The sequence below is a fragment of the Phragmites australis genome, chromosome 22 (genome assembly GCF_958298935.1).
Source record: "Phragmites australis chromosome 22, lpPhrAust1.1, whole genome shotgun sequence".
Classification (NCBI taxonomy): domain Eukaryota; kingdom Viridiplantae; phylum Streptophyta; class Magnoliopsida; order Poales; family Poaceae; genus Phragmites; species Phragmites australis.
Window position 1 is genome coordinate 18735939 of NC_084942.1, and position 23592 is coordinate 18759530.

The window sequence follows — 23592 nt, forward strand, 5'->3', positions numbered from 1 at the left end:
TGCAAAAGTATTCTAAACGAACCGATGTTTAAAAAATAAAACCTTTAGGGGAAATTAAAAAAAAATACCAACACCTTGACCTTCTCTACAACCCGAGCCATCAAAGTATAATTTCCGTGGACACACACTAATCAAACTAACCAATGCATCACTATCAATACGATGATCAATAATAAAATCAGCGACGATTTCGCTTTTCATAGATATTAATGGTTCATAAGCCAAATCATATTCAATCAAAGCATAGGCCACCGCCTCCCCGTCGCGCGCTGTTGGCCAGCACCCCGGTTTAATCTGAGCCATCCGATTCCCCTCCTACGGCCTAGATCAGATGGCGCATAGCCCTTTGAGTTTGGTCCACCGTGGACCCGTGAACCGGCCTTCAGGCCGTGGTCCACAGGCTCATGAGCCTTTTCCACGGTCTTTTCCAATAGAAGATTAAATCAACAAATATTTTATTGCGTCATAAATCCATTTTCCAGTATAAAATCAATTCGGTATTTCTTGGAAATTCAAGTAAAATTTGCAGAATAGCCCCTATAACATCAAAAGCTTATAACTTTTTGCTTGTAGCTATGATTTAGTTGATATTCGTGCCCAGATGTTCGTAGCGGTGTGTAGAATCTTTTTTATAGGGTTTTTATCTAGATTTAGCACTGTTTAGTGTACTATTCTTAGGATTTCCTTCATGTGTGCTTTTTCTGGTTTGTCAATTAGGAGCAGAGCAGTTCGGCAATCTCCAAGACCAAACTTTCGAGGATTTTGAGCAACACTCCGTCGAAGGTAAGTGTTCTTGAGTTGTCCCTGTTTTAGGATTTGTAGGTGTAGTTTTTATTCTTCAACATGCATGCTTGTCTAAATATGAAATCCTATGTTAGGGTTTATTAGTTCTGATTGAATATTCCTTGTCGCCGTTGTTTAGCCATGAGATAAAATGGGTAGTGTATGCTAGTGCAGTCATGGTTGCGGAAAATGTTAATCTTGACTAATGAATTATGGAACAAGAATCGGGAAAGGGTAATTTTGTAGCAACATGGTATAGGAATCCCAACAGAATGGTTGTCGAGGTTGGTGCAGGAATGCACGTGTGCCGATAGTGCACAGTTGGTTATAGTTGTTCCTGTGTGGGGTTCTAAGGACCGGTTATTGAACATGTAACCAAGTTAGTTTCGCACAACCACGAGGTCTAAATGGGTACAGCATAGCCAATTAATTATCCACCCCTCTAGTTCTGTGGGCACCGTTGGACGGTTATGTGGCACAAGAGGGAGCCTCTGCAGCGATGGAATCGTCTGTTAGCGGTGAAACCTCAGTGGGTACCTACAGGTTAGTGGGAGCTTTGTAAAGGCCTTGTAGTGAGATCCCGACTCCACAGACCCCAGAAGTGTGAAATAACACAAAAATCACGACTTGTGGATAAAGCTGTGCAAACTCTATAGAGTATAAACTGATTGATCAGCCTTGCTCACGGTCAAGAGCGAACTTGGACTTCTTTAGGATTAGTTGGAATCAGGGTTTGGTCTGGTTGGTTGGGTAGCCGGGTAATGGAATTACCTGATGAGTCTTGGTAGTCGGATGAAATCCGATAAGTTAATCTTTTTGTCATAGTTGTGTCTTCACTTAGTAAATAGGATGTCTATTATTGGAATCATAGGTTCAGGTTGCTTAGTGCGGTTAACCCGTGTCTAAATCTTTTCTTGACTTAAACCCCATATCATGTTTCCCTCCACTTGCAGAGTACAGTCTTTGTACTCACACTTGTTGTCCCCTCCCTTGCTTTCTACCGCTGTTCAAAAGCTGGCAATGAAGCTGCTACCTTCGACGAGAACGACTTCGATCCGGAGCTGCTATTCTAGGCTGTTGTGCCCCAGGTCGACGCCTGTGAAAGATGGAGGCCCCACTGGCGCTGAAGACCTCTTTTAGTTCCGTTATGTTTTTCTTTTAGACCATCGGATCCTTTTGTAATAGTTAATTATCGTTGTAATCTTGACACTGTGATGATACACTAATGAAGTAAGCACAAGTATAAACTTAATCCTGGCATACATGTGTTGTGCCCAGTTTTGTTCTTTTAAAACTGGATGTTACACAGCGAGCGACATGTGGGCGATGGGCAGGGTTGGTGACAGGGACGCCGACGGAGACGTGTGTAGGTCGGTGGCGCAGGGACGAACAGCAGGAGAGAGAAACACATGATAGAAGAAACAAGCAGAGGTTGAAGATAAAGTTTCGCATGTTGGATGGAGATCGAACGGTCCTGAGGCATCGTCTGAATGGAGCTATGTTTTTAGACATCTGAAAAATAGCATCGGCGTTTATTTGTACTTTATGCTGGAAGTTGAAAAGAGACCCTAAACGCTCTATTTGCAAACTTCAAAAAATAAAATAAAAAATTAACTGTGAAAGCTAAGAAGCTCCATTTGCGGAGATTTGTGTGGATAAAAGGAAGAGCAAAGCTGGGGTTTTAACTTCTTGGTTCTGTTTCTATGAGCACGCGCAGGCTATGGCTGAAATGAAAATGGATGACAGTCAACAGTAATTTCATGACCGTGAATAGTATGGCTTCTCGTGGCCCTTGACTCTTAGGACCCTTTATAATGGAACTCGTCCAAACGTTCCAAGCAGCACCGACTTCTAGCCTACAGCGGTGCAGCCCGTGCTTTCTGAACGCTTGCTATCGGCAGCAATTCAACCACAAAGTAGGCCAAGAAGAAATGCAGCTGCAAATTATGAACAATTCATGTGATTTTGGGTTCTTTTAACCTCGCTTGAGGTTATGTTTTTCAATTGTATCTCCTCTTTGCTTGCTAGAAAAATTAAAGCAAGAACAATGTGCATGAGAGAGCAGTACATGATCACCACCGCCGGTCGAAGTAGCCATTCCACCGGTGCTCACCGTCGTCTTCTTCCCAGGGAGTCGACCCCCGCTTGATCCTCCCGACCCTCTGGATTACGTCGTCGACTGCGATGTCGAAGGCGTCCCTGAACCTGCCTGCACGGGCCCTCGGGTCCATATACACGATGCCGGGGATCATCCGGACCAACTGCTCCCTCATCGCCGCCACCTGCACAGCGCCGAACGCCCGGAGGACGTCCTCCACCTGCACCGTCCTGTTGCGCACACCGTCCTTCGGCACGAACACCGAGTACTTGGCGTGGTCGGCTGGCAGGTGCCACCGGTACTGCACGTACGCCGAGCCCGGGTGGAAGAATACCGGCACGCAGCCGGCGAGCATGGCGTCGAACACCGACCGCCGCGTGTACGAGTCCCCCGGCGGCTGCAGGCAGAAGGCCGCGCTCTTGAAGAGACGCATGACGTTGCCCGGCGCGTAGCAGTCGTTGCGCCGGCCGCGGTCGCACTGCAGCAGCCCGCAGCGCCGCGACCGCGCGCACTGGTCGATCAAACGGTCGCGGAGGCCGCCGTCGTCATTCCGCCGCGCGCCGGCAAAGGCGAACAACCACGGCCGCCGCGAGCGCCGGACGGCTCGCTGCCAGGAGGCCACCTCGGCGGAGCGCGACAGGTGGAAGTAGGTCGGGTACGGCACGACGACGTCGCTGCTGTGCCACGGGCTCGACTCGAGAACGAGCGCCGTCATGTTCCTGGCCTCCGGAAGGAGGAGAAGGCGGCTGCCCCACTCGCCCTCCTCGCGTCGGAAGTCCCACGCGATGCGGCCGCCTACGAGGAAGTGGTCCTGCCCGCCGTGCGCCGCCCACGCTGGCGATGACCGGAGCCAGTCGGCGAGGTCCTCGGCGAGAGCGTCGCGCATGTTGTTGCTAAACCGCCACAGGTACCGGCCGACGTCGAGCCCCGGGTAGTAGGGTACGTAGACGGCAGCGGCGAGGGAGGCGTCGGCGGTCAGGCAGCCGTACTGCCTCATCCGGTTGTGGAAGATGACTTCCAGGGTGAACTGGTTGGTGTCGTACCAGCCGGTAGACGGGAGCACGCCGCCGGTGCGCGTCAGCCGAGGTCCCATTCCGGCGTTGGCGATGTGCTTGCACATGTTCGTCCAATCGGACAGGGACCGGCAATCGCGGAGCAGGTCAGCGTTGAACCGGCTCGGCAGGTCCTGAATGTAGATGTAGCGGCCAGAGCACCGGTCGGCCACGGCCACTGGCTTCTCTGACCTTGCCTCACGTTCTTGACGTGCCGGCTGCGGCAGCGGTGGTGGTGAAGGCGGAGTCTCTGTTCTTGCTTGACGCTCCGGCGGCGGCGGTGACGCGTCAATGACTTTTTCATGCTTTGACGACGGCGGCGGCGGGGGAGTTTCTATTTTTGCGTGACGCTCCGGCGGCGGTGGTGACACGTCAATGATCTGTTCAGGCTCTGGAGGCGGCGGCGGCGAAGTTTCTGCTCTTGCTCGACATTCCGGCAGTGGTGGTGACGTGTCAATGATCTCTTCACGCTCCAGCGGCGGCAGTGACATGTCAGCGATCTCTTCACTCTCCGACGCCGGCGGCGTGTAGGCGGCCCCTCGCTCCACCGCGCCAACGATTTCTCCAACGCTCTCGTGAAAACTCTCGCGGCGGCCGACAGCGAGCTCGGGCGGCGGAGACGCGAAGACGAGGAGCATCCACAGGATGCAGCACGCCGGGATGGCGAGCGGCAGGAGCCACCTGCAGGCCCGCAGCACCGCCGATCCACGCAAGCTCCCCATGGCGCCTCACCTAACAACCACTCGCCGGCCGGCCGCCGGAGAAGGAACTTTCACTAGTGCACCGCGTTGCCGATCTGCTGCGGCGGCGGCGCTTCTACTCCAAATCGTGCTGCCGATGCCTTCTCATCACCACCACCATCTCATACCGCGATCGCCGTCGGTACTGAATAGGCATCGGGGATCCGCCTTGATTCGTTTCCATTCCTGCGCCATCGCCGAGAAGGTTTCCATCCACACACGCTTTGGCGCCTTAATTTGCTGCAGTGGTTAATTAGGCGCGTGCATGGAAACATGACAAGCACGGCTAATTATGGATTGATATGGAAACTTGCATGCACTGCTAATATTATCATATTTTGGCATAGCTTCAGCTTCCAATTTAATATTAGATTTTGAGATTACAAGTTAAAATAAAATAGTTTAAGTTTTTCTTTTTGTCTAAAATAGAAAAAAGATGACTCACTCAAATACTAAGTGTACTTATAACTTCAGCTCATAAATTTATAAAGCTAAGTATTCGCTCAAAAAAATTAGCTAGAGGAGGTCTGTCAAATAAGCAATTGTAGTGGTGTTGCTATTTGCATGGAGATTTTGCTTGATCTTGTTTAGATTATGAATTTGCCTCTGAATGTGGATACCTTTTGGCCAACCTTAACTGGCTCCACAGATGATACGCCACTGATTGTACTGTATAATATATGTAGCTCCTTCTGCCATGCAGTCATTCCAAATGAAATGATCCATAAAGTAACATTTTTTCTCCTGTATACTGTGAAGGAATGGATGGCTCAATGCTCAGGAAATGAGCTCCAGTTGGGGTATCCAAATGAACATCTCATGATCAAGGTACATTTGCAAAACTGCGTTTCTGTTGCCGCATTTCTGAACCAACTCCAATTTTGTCGCGTCTCACCGAGACTGACTAGCGGTGCCCACATGCCAGTGGAGTGGCAATGCAGTGTTGGACACCATTCTGCCTGGGTGACCAGGTATTCGGAATTTCACGTGCACGTACCTCAGCATGAAGGTCAAACAATTGGTAATCTCTACCTCTTGTAGAAAAGTCACTCATGTCTAATTAGTCCAATAATATCCTTTAGAATCTGCTTGTGTAGTTGAAATCAAGAGATAATGTATCACCACTTCAATCCCTATACAGCATTGCTGCACCAAACATATTAAGATAGATATTCACTTTGTTCGGGAGAAGGTCGCGGTTCGTTCTTTAGTTCTTGGCAGCAGCATTCGCAGACATCCTCATCAAGGGGCAAGGGTCTCTTGGCGCAGATGTTTCAAGAATTTTAGTCCAATCTCTGCATGTGTGATCCTGCGGCTCTGCCATGCAACCGAAATCATTTGCAAGGCCTTTCCTTTTCTTCTTGCTCTAAACATGTAACAACCCAATTTTTGCAAACTAAATATTTGTCAAGAAAAATGCTAAATAAACGCTGCTAATATATTTTTTGATAAAATCCAATTAAGGAATAAATGTATTAAAGAGTTTTTGCAAAGGAATAGAAAGGAAATGAGGAAAAAAAATAACAAAACTTCTCCCAGGCACTCACCCTCTCTGGGCCAGCCCCAAACTGCACGGCCCACCACCCCTCTCTCTAGAAGTTTTTTTTTTTACATTTTCTAACCTAAATAATTAAATAAATAGGCCCACCACCTCTCACTCCCAGATGACGGTAAGAATGCTACAGTGGTAAAGCCAGATCTGCCGCCTTTTCATTAGGAGGTTAGGCCTTATTGCCTCTTGAGAGGTCGGTAGTCCCCCGATGAATAGTACTTAATGTTCAATTCTCTTAATATCTTCTCTGTTTAAAATATTAGTCTTTTGTTGCTCTAAAAATTTTAGAACTTTTTTATACGTGTTTCATAATCCATGTGCAACCCATTTTAATTGGATTAAACTAAAAAGGCTGTGTAGAATTTAAACTAAAATTCTCCAAAAGTCTAATTTTATAACTTCTAGCGATTGTTAGGGCATCAAATAAATTCCCACAAAAAAATCTGAAAAATTCACTAATATTCTTCTTATGTGATGAAATAATTTCTCAAATTATTTTCAGCCCTAGTTTAGGAGGAAAATTGAGCCCGAAAATCTTACAACTGCACGGTTAATATAGAGGCTCGCACACCATACAAACACAACTCAAGAAAAACCCACAGCAGGTCAACGTTGCCAAGCTCGCCCTCAGCGCAGCCGCTCCGACTTCCCACAATGGACCTCGACCACTGCCCCGTTGTCGCCATGCTGGCACTCACAACTACCATTGACATGACTAGAAAAGGCCATGCCTCATGTCATTGTTGCCGAGCTCCGTCAGACCCCATCGATGCAACAACTCTAACCCCACTCAGCAAGCCCTTTCCAAGCGTGTAAGCTGACCATCCGAGAACAAAGCGAGACTCCAAGGAGCAGTGATCTCAACACTTCTGGTGTGGCCAAAAGATCGCTGATGAACTAGCCAAAAAGTTCTATTGTGGTCAGATCCATCGACGAATTAACCGAACGCCAAAGCCACACCGTCAGCTGTCCAAACATGCGGAAGGATCTCCAAGATAATGCGTCCAAGGAGGATGCAATATCAAAGACGCCGTCATCGCCCGTCCAGAATTTTGAACCTGGGTTTTCACTCGGAAAATCCTCTGGGTAGGAGGGCGGCACCATGACTACACCTCCAGGAAGGAAAGCGGCGCCAATGACATCATCGTCATCAGCACAGGTAGGAAACTGGGCTAGGCTTCCCCTGGATGCCCAAAATCCCACCCACTGTGCAATCGAGCCATGCCGTGGTCACCTCACACGTGTTGCTCGCCGGACCACCACCAGCCGCTGAGTTCCCCGCGAATTGGATCTGGAGGAAAGAGGATAGATCAACAAAGGGAAGGAGTCTAGTGGCACCAGATGGCCGCAAAGGGTGAACCCCATGAGATAGGGCACAGTGGCAGCAGAACGCGGCCATGCGAGACATACCCGCACTCTAGCGCCACGGCGTTGCGCACTGCCCCCACGGCCATCGCCTATGGCATGACGAAGCCACGCTTGCGCCCCGGGCGACTCGGGCCACTCCGTGCTGCCACGCTGTGCAGCCATGCTAAGCGACACACCGCCGCCACTACTCCGTAGCTAGGTAGCCTTGGATGGCCAAACGTGCCTGGATCCCGTCGGAGGCATGCAAATCCGATAGTCTAGGCATAGATCCAACCCCTAGGCGCACAAATCAAGCCACCCAAGGCCGCGCCACGACTAACGACGACCTTTCGATGACAACCAAACAAGAAAATGAGAGAGAAGGGGGAGGGAGAGGAAGAGGGAGGAGGCCACGGCGGAGACGTCGGAAGAACTGGGGATAGATTTCGCTGGCATTGGAAGGAAAACTGTTGCATATGAAGAAGATTCCAAGATAATCTGAGTTGTGGTTTTCTGAGATGATATTTTGCAAGCAACCAAAGAAGAGGAAGAAATCAATATGAAGAAAGAATAGACAGAGAGGGTGATGATATGAACAAAAAATGTCCAGCTTATGATGAAGCACTCAAGAACAATGGACCAAGAAAATCACATAGCTATTTAGAGTTTCAGACTGGGGTTTTTCTTCGTTGAACAAATAGAAAGAGAAGGCAAGAACGTAGCTTCCTACACACACCTCGCTATCTCGAATTTTTTTATATATATTTCTTTTCAAAATTTTCAAGATTATATGTTCATTTAAAAATAATAAAGTCTACCCTATCATCGTCCATTCAAAGGTCAACAACATGGTCTCGCTTGTTGAATGGATGACACTTTGTGGGCCGTGGCTAGTAACGCATTTAAAAATCAGGGAGAGGAAGGTCTCGCCCGTTCAGCGGGTGGGACCTTGTTCTCGCACGCTGAACGGGTGAGACCTTCGTGGCTGCGACGCTGTGCGGGTCCACCCAAAAGGTATCGTCCGCTAAGCGGACGAGACCTTCTGAGTATTTAGGCTGGCCATGCCGGCCCTGCCGACATCAGCACCTCATTTGACACATTTAGCCGAGAGAGGAGAGGGAGGGGAGGAAAGGAGATTTGTGCGGCGAAGCCTTGCTTAAAAAAAGAGGTAATTTTTCCCCTTTTTTTGACAAACCCGATAAGATAGCAACTAGTACTAGGTTTTGACATAGATTAGATGTTAGATCTAGATTTGTTTTACATACCTGGTAGTATAGTCACTAGAAGTAGGATAAAATATAGATCTAGGTTTAGAATTAGGGTTAGATGTAGTTCAACAATTAGATCGTGTTTATACATATATTTTAGCAATTAGAAGTAGTATTTACACATATTTTAGGTATTAGAAGTAAGATTTAGACATACTGTAGTCATAATTGATATGATAGGTGTAGGATTTAGGTGTGTTTGATGTAGTGAATCGGGAATATGTTGTTGCAGTATAGATTACATGTTGTGCTACTCTTGTAATGAATTTTGCATTATAGATATAGTTTAACATGATTCTTTTTGTTATGTCGTAATAATGTTATAGTTTTTGTCGATAGTTGCCAGGTATGGCGGATATATGGCAGTTTAAGATTTTTTACAGGGACAGTGAAATCTTATATAGTTCGGAAGAGGTAGTACTATTCGTATTTAAGTCAATGGACAAGAGTGTATCCAGACCAATGCAGAAAAGTGTCGAACACTTATATGCCTAGTTGATGCGGGTTTCAAAATAGACCCCGAGGTTCAAGAGATGACCATTAGCATTATCAACAACCGTTACAGATAAGGTGTGTATTGGAAGGTGTTCCCGCTTTGGGAAGATGAATTGTGGAAGAGGTACCTGTATGATGTTATGCACAGAGGTTGATCTCCTATGTTGCTTGTGCAATGGAAGAATAAGGAGGCAGTTGGGGAGATGCAGGGTGGAGCGTACGCGGAGGAGGAGGGTGATGAGGAAGAATATGATGAAGATGTAGATCTGGATGGTTCACATTCATCGAATTATCCGACTGAACCGACTGGTGAGGCAGAGGAGGGGGAACGAATCCCTTCTCTAATTGAACAGATGGAGCGGGATGATATTCAGGCTAATGAAACTCCTGAGTATAACAGCTCGGATGATGTTCTGGTTCCTGCGGATTGGAACAATCCAAACTTCAACAACCTTACGGTGAATGAGGGGAATCAAGTAGCCTGAGAGTACACGTAGAATGAGGTGACCCAAGGTGCTAGGTATCCTACCAGTCATACCATGAAGGATGCTGTGACTCAATGGGTGACCTCGCTTCGACGACAGTTTATAATTATCAAGTCAAGTAAGAAGGAATATGATGTGAAGTACGTGAATGAGGTTTGCGCGTGGCGGGTGCACGGCTTTAAGGATAAGTGGGTTGACTATTGGGAGGTGTCAATTTTGGTCGAACACACTTGCATGATAAACGAACTTGAGTGCAGCCACAGGAACATCATCTCAGGCTTTGTTGCCAATGTGATGTACGTCCAGATTGTGGACAACCTGAACTACAAACCAGGGTCTATAATCAGGCAAATTGAAAAGGAGTACAAGTACACTATCAGTTACAACAAGGCATGGAGGGCAAAGAGGAAGGCAATTGAGATGAGGTTCACGAGCTCCACATCTGGGCAGGACAAAACACCTCCTAGCACCGCCCACACCTCGTCTCATACTCACCACTCCTACAACCATCTCAACCTCAACAAGTGTATGTAATCATAAGAAGGTCCTATGCTCGCGAAAAACAGGATGCGCCGTCGTTCGACTTCTACCGAATGACCTAAGCATAGCTAAGCATATAAATCAAACTCATACCTAGACATTGAAAACATCTCAAGGCTGCAAGGAATGTAAATACCCAAGTATTCAAAGTAGAAGAATGCAATCGGCATAGGTTCTACCCATTGATACCCGACACTGACTCACTAAACATGCATACATACATAAGCATATTTCATCAATTTTAAACTTATCCAATTACACAAGAGGGATCCATATACTTAGTTTCTTGCCTGGATACACTCGCTCAAATAGGTGGGGCACCTCGAGATCGCCCTCAGCCTCTAGGATCGACGGATAGGTGATCTCTAAAAAGGATCAACGCGTGCAATGCAATGAGTATGAATGAGCTGTAAAAGGTATGCCACAAAGCTTAACAACATGCTAGAATCATAAGACATGCGAATCAATCCAATACTAAACGATCTAAATGAAATCCAGAAAATAACAGTCATCCAGAGTATCCGGATTGGTTCGGAGTATCCGGGTTCGGACCTTCCGGGTGAACCTCTAGAAGAGGCACTCGGTTGCTATCTTTTTATTTGACTGGCTCGGAGTATCCGGGTGAATCCAGAATATTCGGGTTCCGGAGTATCCGAGCCATCCTCCGGTGAAGGCTCTCGGTTAGCCACTATTCTAACTTAACCCGGAACCTCCGGGTTGATCCGGACTATCAGGGATGTGCCAGACACTCCGAGTGAGGTTCTGAACGAAGCTCTCGGCTACACGATCACATAACTACCCGGAGTCTCTAGATTTGACCGGATTATCCGAGTGATACAGACTTAGGTTCTTCACGATTTTTTTCTCGAGTGATTTGACTCACTTTACAAATCTGTGCTACAAAAATGTGCATATGCCCTATCCAAAAGGTTCTAAATCAAACTCGCACCATAAACCCTAACAAGTTTTGAACACAATTCAACGGACTATTTCTGCTGAACCTAGAGTCTGCAGGTGAGTTTGAAATATCTGAGCCTGCTTAGAAAAGCTGTTATCGAGTGGATTTTTGGTTGATTTGAGTTGTGATCTTTTCCAAGCCTAAATGGAACATGTTAGGGGTAGTCTAAGGGTCCTGAAACTTACTCATCAACTAGCAACATGACTCCAGAGCTCATTTTTAACCAAAACTCTATTTTTGCTCCAAAATATCAAGAGCGCCAAGAACTTCAAGAACTACTTGATTCTACCACGAAAACGAAAATTGATTGGATAGATGAGTAGCTCATGAGCTAGAGAATGCAATGGTACCATATGCATACCTTGAATACTCCACTTGAGCTCTGATTTTTGAGAGAAAAGAGAGAGTGAGCCTGAGTGGGAGAGTGAGAGGGGGAGCTACTGCTGCTGCTGCAGCTTGGTGGGGACGTGGAGAATGAGGAGAGGAGAAAGAGAGAGTAGGTGGGGTGCTGCCCACTTGAGAGAGGGAGTGAGTGAGGTGTGAGACCCACGTGTTAGAGAAAATGGGTAATTCCAAAGCAATTTTCATTCTTTTCTCCCCCAATTTTCTTTCTATTATCCAAATGAATTTTAACGAAGTACATTAGCGCTCCGAATTACCATTACGCAAAATTAAGCTCTATGCGACATCATTATCCTTTCAGACCTGTGCTAGTGGGGACTGACATTGAGATTGGCGGCGATGAAGATACAACCTGGAGTGATGATGAAGCTTCTTCCACCTTCTTGGAGCTGCGCTTCATACTTCATGATGGGCAACTGACATGCTTAGTTGATTGTGTTGTGTGGTGTCAGAGCTGCTACATCGTTGCGTTGCGACAAAACTTGGCAACGATGACACATAATTCGCTCTTTCTAGAGGTTGTTTCAGTGGTAGTTGTGTACATGGGTGCATTGATAATGAAGCATAGGATGAGATCCGTCGTGACAAGTCAAAGTTGTTGTGTCGTTATTGTGATGAGCTTGGCAACCATAATTTGTATCATACTCTGTCATTTGTAGGTTATGTGGTGTTAAGTCTTGGGTCTTAACTGCGTGATTGTACGGTTATTGGATGCGATTTTTCTTATAAAATAGATCAATTCTATTTTTTAAAGTGAATTATAGGAACACCATACTCTTTTTAATGTTCTTCGGAAAAAAAAAGTAGGCTTCTGCTTGCTTGCTCGGGGGACTACACACTCCCCTAATGACAATTTGCAATAGATATGGGCTGGTTTCGGATGGAGGAATTTTAGAAGAAAATGCAAAAATCTCGGTATGGAAACTACTTTTTGCATGTTTGGAATAGAGGAAACACCGACTACTTTTGCATGGAAATATCATGATACCGAGTCAATTATATGAGTTGGATTTGATTTGACCGTTGAAGGCCTCGATGTTTTCTTTTTCCGCCTATTAATGTGTCGATTTCTAATATTTTTTATTTGTTTCAATTAAAATAAGCCTTTCTAACGTTTTACCTCTTAGGATATCTTTAAGTGTTTTTCTTCGGGGATGAAAATCATGTCGTGAAGGAATTTTCGTTTCTTTCAGCATTCCAACGGTTTCCCTTCATGTTTACTGTCACAAAAGGGATTCCTAAGGTCATTCCCTTCAGGACAGGATTCTCTCTCCTTTACTTTCGCGATTCCCCTCGAAAGGAAGCTGTTAGAGATGAAAGAAAATAAAAGAAATGGGAACGGTGAAGGGAATCAGAAAGAGAACGGAATGAGAGGAATATAGTTGGAGATGATCTTAGGATTAATGTGGGGCTCATAATTAGGATATGTGCTCCTATACACAGATGGCTAAATAGGCCATGTTTATTGGGTCGATCCGAGGCCCGGTATTATAGGTATGGTCCAAGTATGGCACAAGGACATGGGTTGTACTTGGGCCGAGCAAGCGGCATGACGAGTCGACATAGTACGGCCCGACTAAGTCGGGCTGGCACGGGCACGGCCCAGCGTGGGTCGGCACGGACAGGCACGACATGGTCCGGCTATTTTTTATTATATATATATATATATATAATTTTGCATTTATTTTTTTTTTATCTATTTTTAAAATTTGGTAGTTTTTTTTCGAACCGTCGGGCTGCACGTGGCACCGTGCCTGTCGTGCCCACCGGGCCGACCATGCCGTCGGATCGCAATCGTGCTCAAACCGACCCGACACGACACGATGCATGACGGGTCGTGCCGTGGGCCGAAGGCGCGACACGCGGGCCGGTACGATACGGCCCATTACACTCGCCAGGCCTATCGGGCCGTGTCTAACCAGGTCGTGTGCCTAACCGAGCCCGTAACCAGGCCGACCCGACTGACCTATTTAGCCATCTCTACTCCTAGATGCAGGCCAACACATTTATAACATATGCATTGTGTTGACTACTTTTGTGTGGAAATACTTGGAAAAAAAAGAGTTCGGAATTAGATGAATTCGGATTTATTCAATCATTGGGTCTATGATCGACATCTGTTGAAAAGGCCTAGATGTTTTTTCTCTAATTAAATGGAAATTTGTACAGATTTTTTATTTTTCGATTAACATAGGAATTTCTAGTATTTTTCCTTTTAGGATTAACATGGGGCTCCTACATGACCTCACAATTAGTATATGTAATGTTAAGATAACTATAAAGAATCAAGTCAGACAACATGCAAGAACATATGCATTGCACCGACTACTTTTGTCCGGATACAAAGTCAAATTTCTAATGATTTTTCTTGGGTTTCCCCCCTCATGTTCTCGATATTTCTTATATGTGTGGGGCCATGCATGCATGGTATAATATTTGCTTTATTTTTAGTTTGGTCTCCCGAACGCAGAATCTACCGGTGGAAACGGATCGAATATGTATGGAATCGAATTTGAATAGTACGATTTATTATATTTTAATTTAAATGCGAATACGGATCCGGATATTCTCGGATGTGAATACAAAATGGATAGTCCGAATTTGAATTCGCATTCAAATATCTACTCAATCTTCGAAATTCATGTTCGGAATTTAAAATTTTGATAAAATTTGAATGAAATTTGGTAAAACTTGACTAAAATTTGTTCTAGTTTGATTGGGATAGAATTTTAGAAATTTGGTTCGAAATTCATGTCAAAAATTTAAACTTTTGGCCAAATTTGACTGAAATTTGATCAAATCTGACTGAAATTTGTTCCAATTTGATTGGGCTGGAATTTCGCTTACCTCTAAAATTTCTAAAACTTTAGCAAAATTTGGTTCACTGGTTGGCGGATACGGATACGAATCGGATATATCTCGAATTCGGATATCCATATTTGAATCTAAATCTCAAAAACGAATTCAGATGTATCCATTTTAGTATCTATTTCAGAAACGAATACAGATACGGATATCTATATTCGTGTTTTAACAGATACGGATATCGGATAATTCGGATACACAACCATCCATTTCCACCCCTAACTAGCAGTATCTGATATGGATAGAGGAATCTTCCTTGAGATCTTTTACTTCTTTCTTTTTTAAGATATTTGCATGGCAAATCGTATATGTATGTGTTCCTTCTGCGTGAGTCACGCCGTATTACAGGTGTCTAACTTGGAAGCAGGAGAGTCTACTACATTGACTATGTTTAAATACAAAAGATAGCATATGGATTAGGAATAAAAAGCCGTAGATCTTGGATTCAATGGTCGGATGTTTTGCTTATTTCTTTTTTCTTAGCGTGCCTCAACTAAGGATTACTGAGAAGCTTCGAGAAGAGCCTCCAATGAGTAAAGAAGCTTCGAGAAGAGCCTCTAATGAGTAAATTTCACTTTGACTAGTAATGTACTTGATGCACTTTGAGCCATATTTAATAACAGCTTGTAGTGTGTTTAAGGAAGGATCTTTAATCATGCTCACATGACAAACAATTTCATCCACATTAGCTCTACTATTCATCTAAGAGGGCGGACTGTTATTTTTAAATCAAGCTTTCTTTCTCTCGATTCATTCTTTATTATTTGTTTTCCTTTTAACCTCAAGTTGCTAAAGTCGTCTCTCCCTATTACATAGGATAGTATCGAGTTTATGGCGCCACCAGCTATCTAAAAAGTCAACATCCTATATGTAATCAGACCCTCTGATTACTTGTTCGCTAGCATTACGAAGATAGTCATTGGGCTAGATAGATGTGGTGCATATGGTAAATTGAGGAGAGGAGCGGCCGTGCAGGTGGCAGCGTTAATGAGGAATATAAGCAGATGACGAAATCTAATAGCGGTGGTACTTGGACTTTGAAGGATTAATATAGAAAGGCGGCTCTAGTAACTTGAGGCCAAATAAGAATAAGGAAACAAAGAATGAACCGAGAGAAAGAAAGCCTGGACTGAACACAACAATTCACCCTCCTAGTTGAATCCGTGGAACTGGGGTGGATGGAACTGCTTGTCACGTGAGCACGGTCAAAGGTCTGGTCCTTAGACACAGTACAAAGTGAAATATTAGTGTAAATATATGATTTAAAATGATATCTATTGTTAAATATGATTCAAAATACACCAAATACACCAATATATAGTCAAAGTGAAATTTGCTCAGGAGTAAATATAAAGATTGTTCAGTATAAAGGAATGAAATGAAAAATTAAATCCTATGGGCTCATCGATTAGGGGGCCTGTATTTACTTTTCTCATCCCTATCAAGGCCCATACCCTCGTCAAGCTCATAGCCCACCGATCTATCTCTCTCGCGTCGCGCTCCCTTCTCGAGTCGTCGTGCACCCACCTCTCTCTCCCCGGACTCTCTGCGGCGGCGGCGGCGGCGGCTCCCCGGCCATCACCAAGACACACCGGGTAACTCCCCATCCTCACTCCCTTCATCGCCTTCCTCTCTCTCGCCGCGCGCTTACTGGCGTGTCGGCAAGTACGCGCGCTCGTGTGACGGTTTGCCACCGCAAGCCCTAGGTGGACAGCGCAGAGGTAGGCCTGCTCGTACCTCTTGGATCCGCGCGGGACTCGGCAGCTTCTTCGCCGTCCCCGCCGCGGGGAGCTTTTTACTAGATGCGTGGGCTCCATTCCCGGCCTTGATGGCCCGTTGGTGTAAATACTAGATCTCGTGTGTAGGACGGGTCCGAACCCTCTCGCGTCGACGTTCTTGGGTTATTCGGCCGAGCTGAGCTTTGTAGATGCATTAATACCTTGCTTAGCGTTTCGGTTGTGAGAGTGGTTGCGCGGACCGCTCGTGTTCTCTTGGGCAGGGCGTGGGAATTTATCGTTGGATTATGCTTTGGGTCTGTAGCGCTCTGTCCTTTTTCTTGTTTCGAGCCGTGTTAACGATTCTGAATTGGAACCACAACTTACTAGTTGAAAAGACCATACCTTTAATTGTCTATTTTGGTTCAGTTTGTGCCAAAAGGAAACAATAAGCATACATGTTGACTCAGTTTCCACGGAATTAATAGTCTACAGCTTCTTCATCCTGTGATTTATGATTAGTATGATCTATTGTATTCGTGGCCTGTGAATTATTAGATTTGATCTTTCAGACTCATCTGATGAACTGTGCATCAAATTATGATGTACACACCTCGTGCGCTTCTATTACGCAAAGTTTGATTGGTTGTGAACTATTTCATATGTTCGTAGTCTGAACGCTACAAGGTGACATGCTTTGTAACATGCAGTACTTCAAATAAACCTCTTATGCTGATAAGTCCACTGGTTCTTCTTGATTGATCGTGCTTGTCTTCTTGTTGTTAACAGTTTGTGGTATTTCTGGGTAACAACAGACAAAACTATGAGGAGGTACAGCCCTCCGCGTCGTAGTCCCCCGAGGAGGGGATATGGTGGCAGAGGAAGAAGCCCCCCACCTAGGAGGGGGGGATATGGAGGACGGAAGGAACAGGGTTCTGGAAGTCTTTTGGTCCGCAACATCCCATTAAGTGTCAGGTACAGAAACTTTGCCCTGTGTGCTTGTTGACTCGGATCCTGCGAGAGGTGGATTTATAGAACACACACGCGAGCACACACTGGACACATCAATTTTTCTCGCTGTCAACAACTTTTGATGCTTATTCAAACACCTAAAAGCTTATAGCTGCTAATAATTTCTAACGGATTACATCCGACGAAGCACATTCATTGCTTTTCTTGCTGCCAACAGTTTCTGATGTTTATTCTATCATCCAAAAGCCTATAGCTGATGATAGCCTCTAATCGGATAAAGCTCATCCGGGAGCACACGGCACACCTTGCTGCCAGCAGCTTCTGATGTTTATTTAAACACCTAAAATCCTATAGCTGCTGATAGCCTCTAACGGGTGGAAGCTCCACCAGGAGTTCACTGCCTGAGCACACACTAAGCCAAGGGGGTGCTGGCCAATATATAGGCAAGCAACCGGCACTATTGCTACAGTACGTCAGATTACTACAGTATCCGTCATACTGTTGCAACCAGTGCCGACCTACTGTTTGCACAAGGATTATTCTAACATGTGTGTGTACTGGTTTTCACTTTTTTCTTTTTTTGGAGAATAACAGATTTCCATGGTTATGACCATATTGTTTTCAAGAAAGAAGCAAGTATTTCTTTCCACAAGTAAATGACTTCAGTTTGCTTCTCAAACTTTTGCAGAGTGGAGGATCTTCGAGTTCCTTTTGAAAGGTTTGGTCCTGTCCGGGATGTTTACATTCCAAAGGACTATTACAGTGGGTAAGTGTTGCAAATCATTTAATTGTGTCTTAATTGCTGAAAAAAATTGTCTTGTTGTTTTTATAATGACGTGAACTGTAGATAGCTGGACACCTGTCTACTTTTTGGCCACATAAGCTTATAACCTTTTTTCTAAAGGCATGAATTAGACTAGAAAAAACAACCTATGTTTAACAAAGTGGACACCCAAGCATCTGGACACATGAGCATCCTCCAGCGGTCGATTTTTGCAATGTGTGTTGTACATTTAAGCTTTGTATAATGCTCATATTATTTTTTTTTTGTCTGCTGATGTGCACCATCGATCATTCCTATCAATTTAATGTATAAGTCTGTACTTTTCTTTCTCCTCCTATCCATTCATCCTTGCCCTGTGTGAATTGCCTTTTTTTCTAAATGATTCCCAGGATTGTGTTGGTTTTGAAGTAAATACAAGCTTGTCGAAGAATGCCTTTTAAAATTACTAACAATTCATTTGCTTGGCAAGATAGAGTCTTGTCCGATGAAGAAGTTCTTCTATGAAGACAAGATTTGATACATTGAGAAAATTAATTTCATGAAGAGAAGATAAGAGATATGCACTGGCGGGTACATGAGAAGATAAAACAGAGTGAAGTTGAATTCAAGTACTTTCGTGAGTTTTCAAACATTGGGAACGTGAAGCGAATGATTTTATGAAGATGCTCTTTACGAGGATCACCGTATGTAGTCGTTATACAAGAAATTTGGACACTAGAGCCTGGATGTCTAACTGCTTTTTGCGACACTTGCTTCTCTTTTGATGGAAATGCTAGTAAGTTGTTAACAGTGCTTCACCGAGAATCATAGAAGGCACACTGAATTTTTTAACTGTGATGGTAACATGATAGGAACACACTATTTGTGAACACTTTGCACCCTCTTATTTATTTGCCATTTTCATCAATTTCCTTTATCCTACTTTGTCTAATAAAATCTCTTCATATGCAGGGAGCCTCGAGGGTTTGCATTTGTGGAGTTTGTTGACCCTTATGATGCCTCTGAGGCCCAGTATCACATGAATCGCCAGGTATGTTTCGGTCGGGAGATAACCGTTGTTCTTGCTGCTGAGTCACGAAAAAGGCCAGAGGAAATGCGCGGCAGAGATAGAGTCAGGTATGGTATTCCCATTGCTGTAGTAAATTTTCTGCCTCATTTCCTAGCATGTGCTCATTTGAAATGACTTTGTGTGATTGCTGCGCAGGGGGTACTCTGGTCATGAAGGGCGCCGCTCTTCTTATTATGGTAATTTCTTGCATTGCTATTTTTGTACTGTTCGTGGTCCTATGTTTTTCAAGCTGTACTTCTGTAATCCTGGATGCTTTGATTCTATTTAATTATACTAGGAAGAACGCACCCTACCCGTTTTATCACTGCTTCTTACTGGTTGATGTAGATGGGGAGATGTGGATGCCTGGGCAGTCACCCCCAAAATTAGAAATTGCTGAGTCACCTGGTATCCTTGGGAGTTAGGTTGATTGGACATTGTATGTTTGTATTAGATAGAATGTTGGAGAGTTAGTTTGTAGCCTGTTTATGCTTTTTATTGTTTTATTCTGCTATGTCCATTGCCCCTCTTTTATGAATGGAAAGCATTAGATCCCCTTGTGGAGCAGGGTGTGATGGGTCTTCAACAATATTAATTTTCTCTGAGCCTTCAAACACCTATTTCTTATGTGTGTATCTTATGAATATAGCTTCAAATCCTTTATCCATTTTTGCCTATTACCCTTTTTGGTACAATTATGACTAATATCGAGCTATATCAAACATCACTGTAATACAGAGGACCAATGTATTTCCACCCTACCATAAATTTCTGGATCCACTGCTACTTCTGATGTCTGAAGTATATAGTACTAGATAAGGCCCTTTTTTTCATCATGCATAAGTGCCTATTCAAATTTCAGAATAGCAGCTCATGATGATGTTTGCAGTCTATGAATTTTTGCTTGTGAAAATTCAAGTTGTTTGCAAATTCCTTTTGTTGAAGTACAGTACCAAATTACTGATAGCTTCTCATCTTTCATACAGGGCGGTCTCGTTCCCGTTCCCGCTCTCCTCGCTATCGGGGCCGTCCTCGGTCAGGGTATGCTCGGCTGACTAAGACTTCTCCAAAAGTTCTTGAGATTTGATTCATGAAACTTTTCACTCTTTATTCTTTATTTAACTACCTTTCTTTTTTTATTAAAAAAAAGATCATACTCTCCTTGTCCAAGGCGGCGAGATGACTACTCTGCTTCCCCGAGGAGAAAGGAGGCACATCGCGCATCTCCTCCCAGGCGTCAGCCAAAAGAGCATGATGAAGATAAGAAACAGAGATCCTATTCTCCTGCCAGTAGAGATGATGCTGGCAATGGTTATGAGAAGTAAGTTTTCATTGCTACTACATAAATCTGCCTTCAGTTCTCTATAGAAATCTTGAGTCTATTTTGATCTTACTGTGTATCTGTTATAGTGCAAGCAGTAGCAGCCCTTCAATTCGGTTGTTTAGATAGAGTCCTAGTTGGTTTAGGTTTGTTTATATGGAAAGATTAGAGTCCTATTCGGTTTAATTTGTTTAGATGGAAGGGTCAGATTTGAGTTAGGAAAGATAGAGATTGAGGAAAGAGATATATTAGATTAAGGAAGGAGATTGAGTTAGTTTAGGAAAGATTAGATTAGGCTGTCCTATATGTATGTAGGACACGTGATGAATAAAGCAAGCAGAGAATTATCAATCTATCTACCCTCTCTCTCAGCTCTCTATCCCACAATTCTCTCTCTCTGTTCCCTATCTCCCTCGCGTCAATTCTGTCTTCCCCCATCTGCTGTTCTGTTCTTCTGCCGACCCCCCTGCTCTTCTTGTTACCCTTCTGTCCAAATCCAGCCATGATCACTAGGAGGGTGATCACGGCGCCAACTCGCTGGTACTTCAAGCTGAGGCCTAGAACGCATCACAGCTACAACCTACGAAGGCGAGGCCTTACCAGTATCCCTTTAACTTTGCCTGCTTTATTGTCAGTTACATTAAGTCCAGTTTGGCAATCACTAAAACTAGCAACCTGTTATTCAAAATCTCATTTGATATGATGGGCTTAGAAATGCTAGTTTTGCTTTCATTTTCCTAACAGAGTTGTCTCCACAATCACTAAAACTAGCAACCTGTTAGTCATCATTTGATACGATGGGGTTAGAAAATACTAGTTTTGCTTTCATTCTCCTAACAACATTGTCTCCACAGACTGCAAAATTTATTTTTACATGTTTAAACCACAACCAAGTCTTGATCATTTGATATTCTAGCAAGGAAATGAATTGTTTTGTTCTATCACTATCAGACAAAAGGGTTTGCAGGACTTGATGTTTGATGCATAACTCAGTAGTCAGTAGATAGTACTGGGGTACTGGTTCTGAAATGCATATACCTGTCTCACCAAATGCCTTGTAGAGTACTATTCTAATAAAATGGTTTTCATGTTCACAGGAGGTCGCCCCCACGTGGCAGTGATGGGTCCCCTCGACACCGGAGGTCTCCTAGGGAGCACTCAGGATCACCCCCAGGATCCCGCTCCAGGTCCGCTGACGGGTCTCCTGCCTGCAGCGACTGACCGATGGATGCTATGCACATGGCTGCATCTCTAGAGCATCCAGGTAGGCCATGTCCGCCTTGTACCATCTTTGCTGGACCGAACTTACTAAACTTAACCCTTTGGACTGTTGTATTGCTAGTTTCTATCGTGCTTTGTAATGTGTACTTCTACTGTCGCCGTGGTCGGTATACCTGTCTGCAGCAGTCATGCTATGGATGCTATTGCTTCGGTGTTGGACGCTTGTAGTCCTGTTGTGAAACCTTGAACTTGTAGCATATGTTTGTGTATCGGGCCTCGGCCCATTTCATGCGTGAGCGCCTGAAAGCTTGGGGACCCGTCCCCATATGTTCCGGTTTGGAAAAGTTTATGAAGTGTGATTGGATCTAGCACTGAGGCAAAGGCAATGGTGCCTGCTCCTCTTTGCTCCGCAGCATCGGGTGGAAGCGTTTGAATTTGGGTGATTGGACGTGTGAATGCGGCAGCAGCCTTTTATCATGGACCCATTGCTGACAGGTGCTCCTGGATGGTTGTTGGATTGCCTCAGTTGCTGCCTGCCTGCCTGCCATGAATCATGCGTCGTGATTTGTGGTAACCGGTGAAAAGGCTTTTACGCCACAGAAAGCTGCTGCTTTTCTCTGCCTGTCTGTGATGGTTTGGTTGTGACTGAAGAGTGGGCAAACGTATCCACTTTTGTTTAACGAAATTCGAAAGAAACCAAAGGGAAAAGGAGCAAATCTTACCAATGCTGCCAAGCCAATCTGAACTCGATCACAAGCCAACTCGACACGGAGACACTTGCTAAAAGTTAAAAAAATATGGTTCTTGAAACTTTCAGAGTTTTTTTCCCTGGAGATGGAAACTTTCTAATTCTGCAGCAAAAGTGAGACAAAGCAGCATGGACTTGACCTTCACTCTGCGCCGGCAACTTTTGCCGTGCGCGTGGCGTGGAGGAGGAGGTCGCCGGTGGCATTAAGGGGATGAGACGCGTCCAACCCGCCCTGGCAGAAGGGCAGAGGCCCAGCCAGAGCCAGCCAATGCAGCTGCTGCATCTGTATGCGATGCGACCACCTGTGCACTGCAGTGCCATCCCCTCCCACGTACTGCTGCTACTCCATATGAAAGAGATAGCAATAGGAAGAGCAAGAGCAAGAGGAAGAGTCAGCGTGGCCATGGCCCATCATGCATGGGGGGCGCGCGGGAGAGAGAGAGGTGCGCAGCGCAGTGCAGCGCAGGTAGCTGGTCCCTGCAGCAGGTGCCCATCTACTCTTCCTTCTCTCTCTTCTCTCGCCTCGTTTCCATTTGGACGTACGTACACCGCTGGGCACCTGCACCTCAAAATGGAACTCCATTAAGTAGTCGTGTACGTGCTTAACCACCTGCATTTGCAAGATTGATCTTCTACCATCGCTCCTTTTTACGTATCTCGTTGCATCAGGAACTAGCAAAGCGGCCCGTGCAATTTGCACGGCTATAGAGTTGATATAATTTTGATGTGCAAACAATATAGGCAATAATCTGCCGTAACATAAGTATTAACGTTTATTTCTATAAGTACTATTTTATTTGTGTGGTCCGTTCTAGTGACAGCATTCCTATTTTTATTATCACTTTCATTACTAGGTAGTAGCTGTGAATAGTCATCAACTACCTGGAACCTGCAGCATCACAAAGAGGGATTGTGAGGAATCGACGTTCTAATGAACGAAGAATCATTGGGATTTCCCATCTTACGATTACCATAAGATAAGTAGTAACTTTATTATATTTACCTTATTGCACATTAAACGCATGTTTCGCAAAAAAAAAAAACATAAAACACATGCGTGCAAGAGCATATCTGTGATGAATTTGCATGCACGATTTAGTTGGTTTATGCTTTCTTAATAAATATCAGTCCAACTCGATCGAGTGGTTAATATCAATGATGGCTCCTGACTTATTGATGCGACCTTTTCCATATGTGT

At 44.7% G+C, this 23592-nt stretch overlaps 2 protein-coding genes across 4 annotated transcripts; one reads left to right on the top strand and one right to left on the bottom strand.

Annotated features, from left to right (window-relative positions):
* Nucleotides 1–2855: 2855 nt before the first annotated feature.
* LOC133904573 (xyloglucan galactosyltransferase KATAMARI1 homolog) lies at nucleotides 2856–4655 on the bottom strand. The gene has a single exon (XM_062346056.1). It carries the CDS (start codon nucleotides 4653–4655, stop codon nucleotides 2856–2858), a length of 1800 nt encoding a protein of 599 aa, XP_062202040.1.
* Nucleotides 4656–16033: 11378 nt separating this feature from the next.
* On the top strand, nucleotides 16034–21990 carry LOC133904944 (serine/arginine-rich SC35-like splicing factor SCL30). Of its 3 annotated transcripts, none has more exons than XM_062346600.1 (8): nucleotides 16034–16180; nucleotides 17090–17275; nucleotides 17961–18038; nucleotides 19008–19172; nucleotides 19261–19301; nucleotides 20091–20145; nucleotides 20255–20425; nucleotides 21523–21990. In XM_062346600.1, exons 2-8 carry the CDS (start codon nucleotides 17124–17126, stop codon nucleotides 21644–21646), a joined length of 786 nt encoding a protein of 261 aa, XP_062202584.1. In that variant the 5' UTR covers nucleotides 16034–16180; nucleotides 17090–17123; the 3' UTR covers nucleotides 21647–21990. The 3 variants fall into 3 exon arrangements, with proteins under 3 accessions (XP_062202584.1, XP_062202583.1, XP_062202585.1); XM_062346599.1 differs by having other exon boundaries at nucleotides 17116–17275; XM_062346601.1 differs by having other exon boundaries at nucleotides 17116–17275; nucleotides 21526–21990.
* Nucleotides 21991–23592: the final 1602 nt, after the last annotated feature.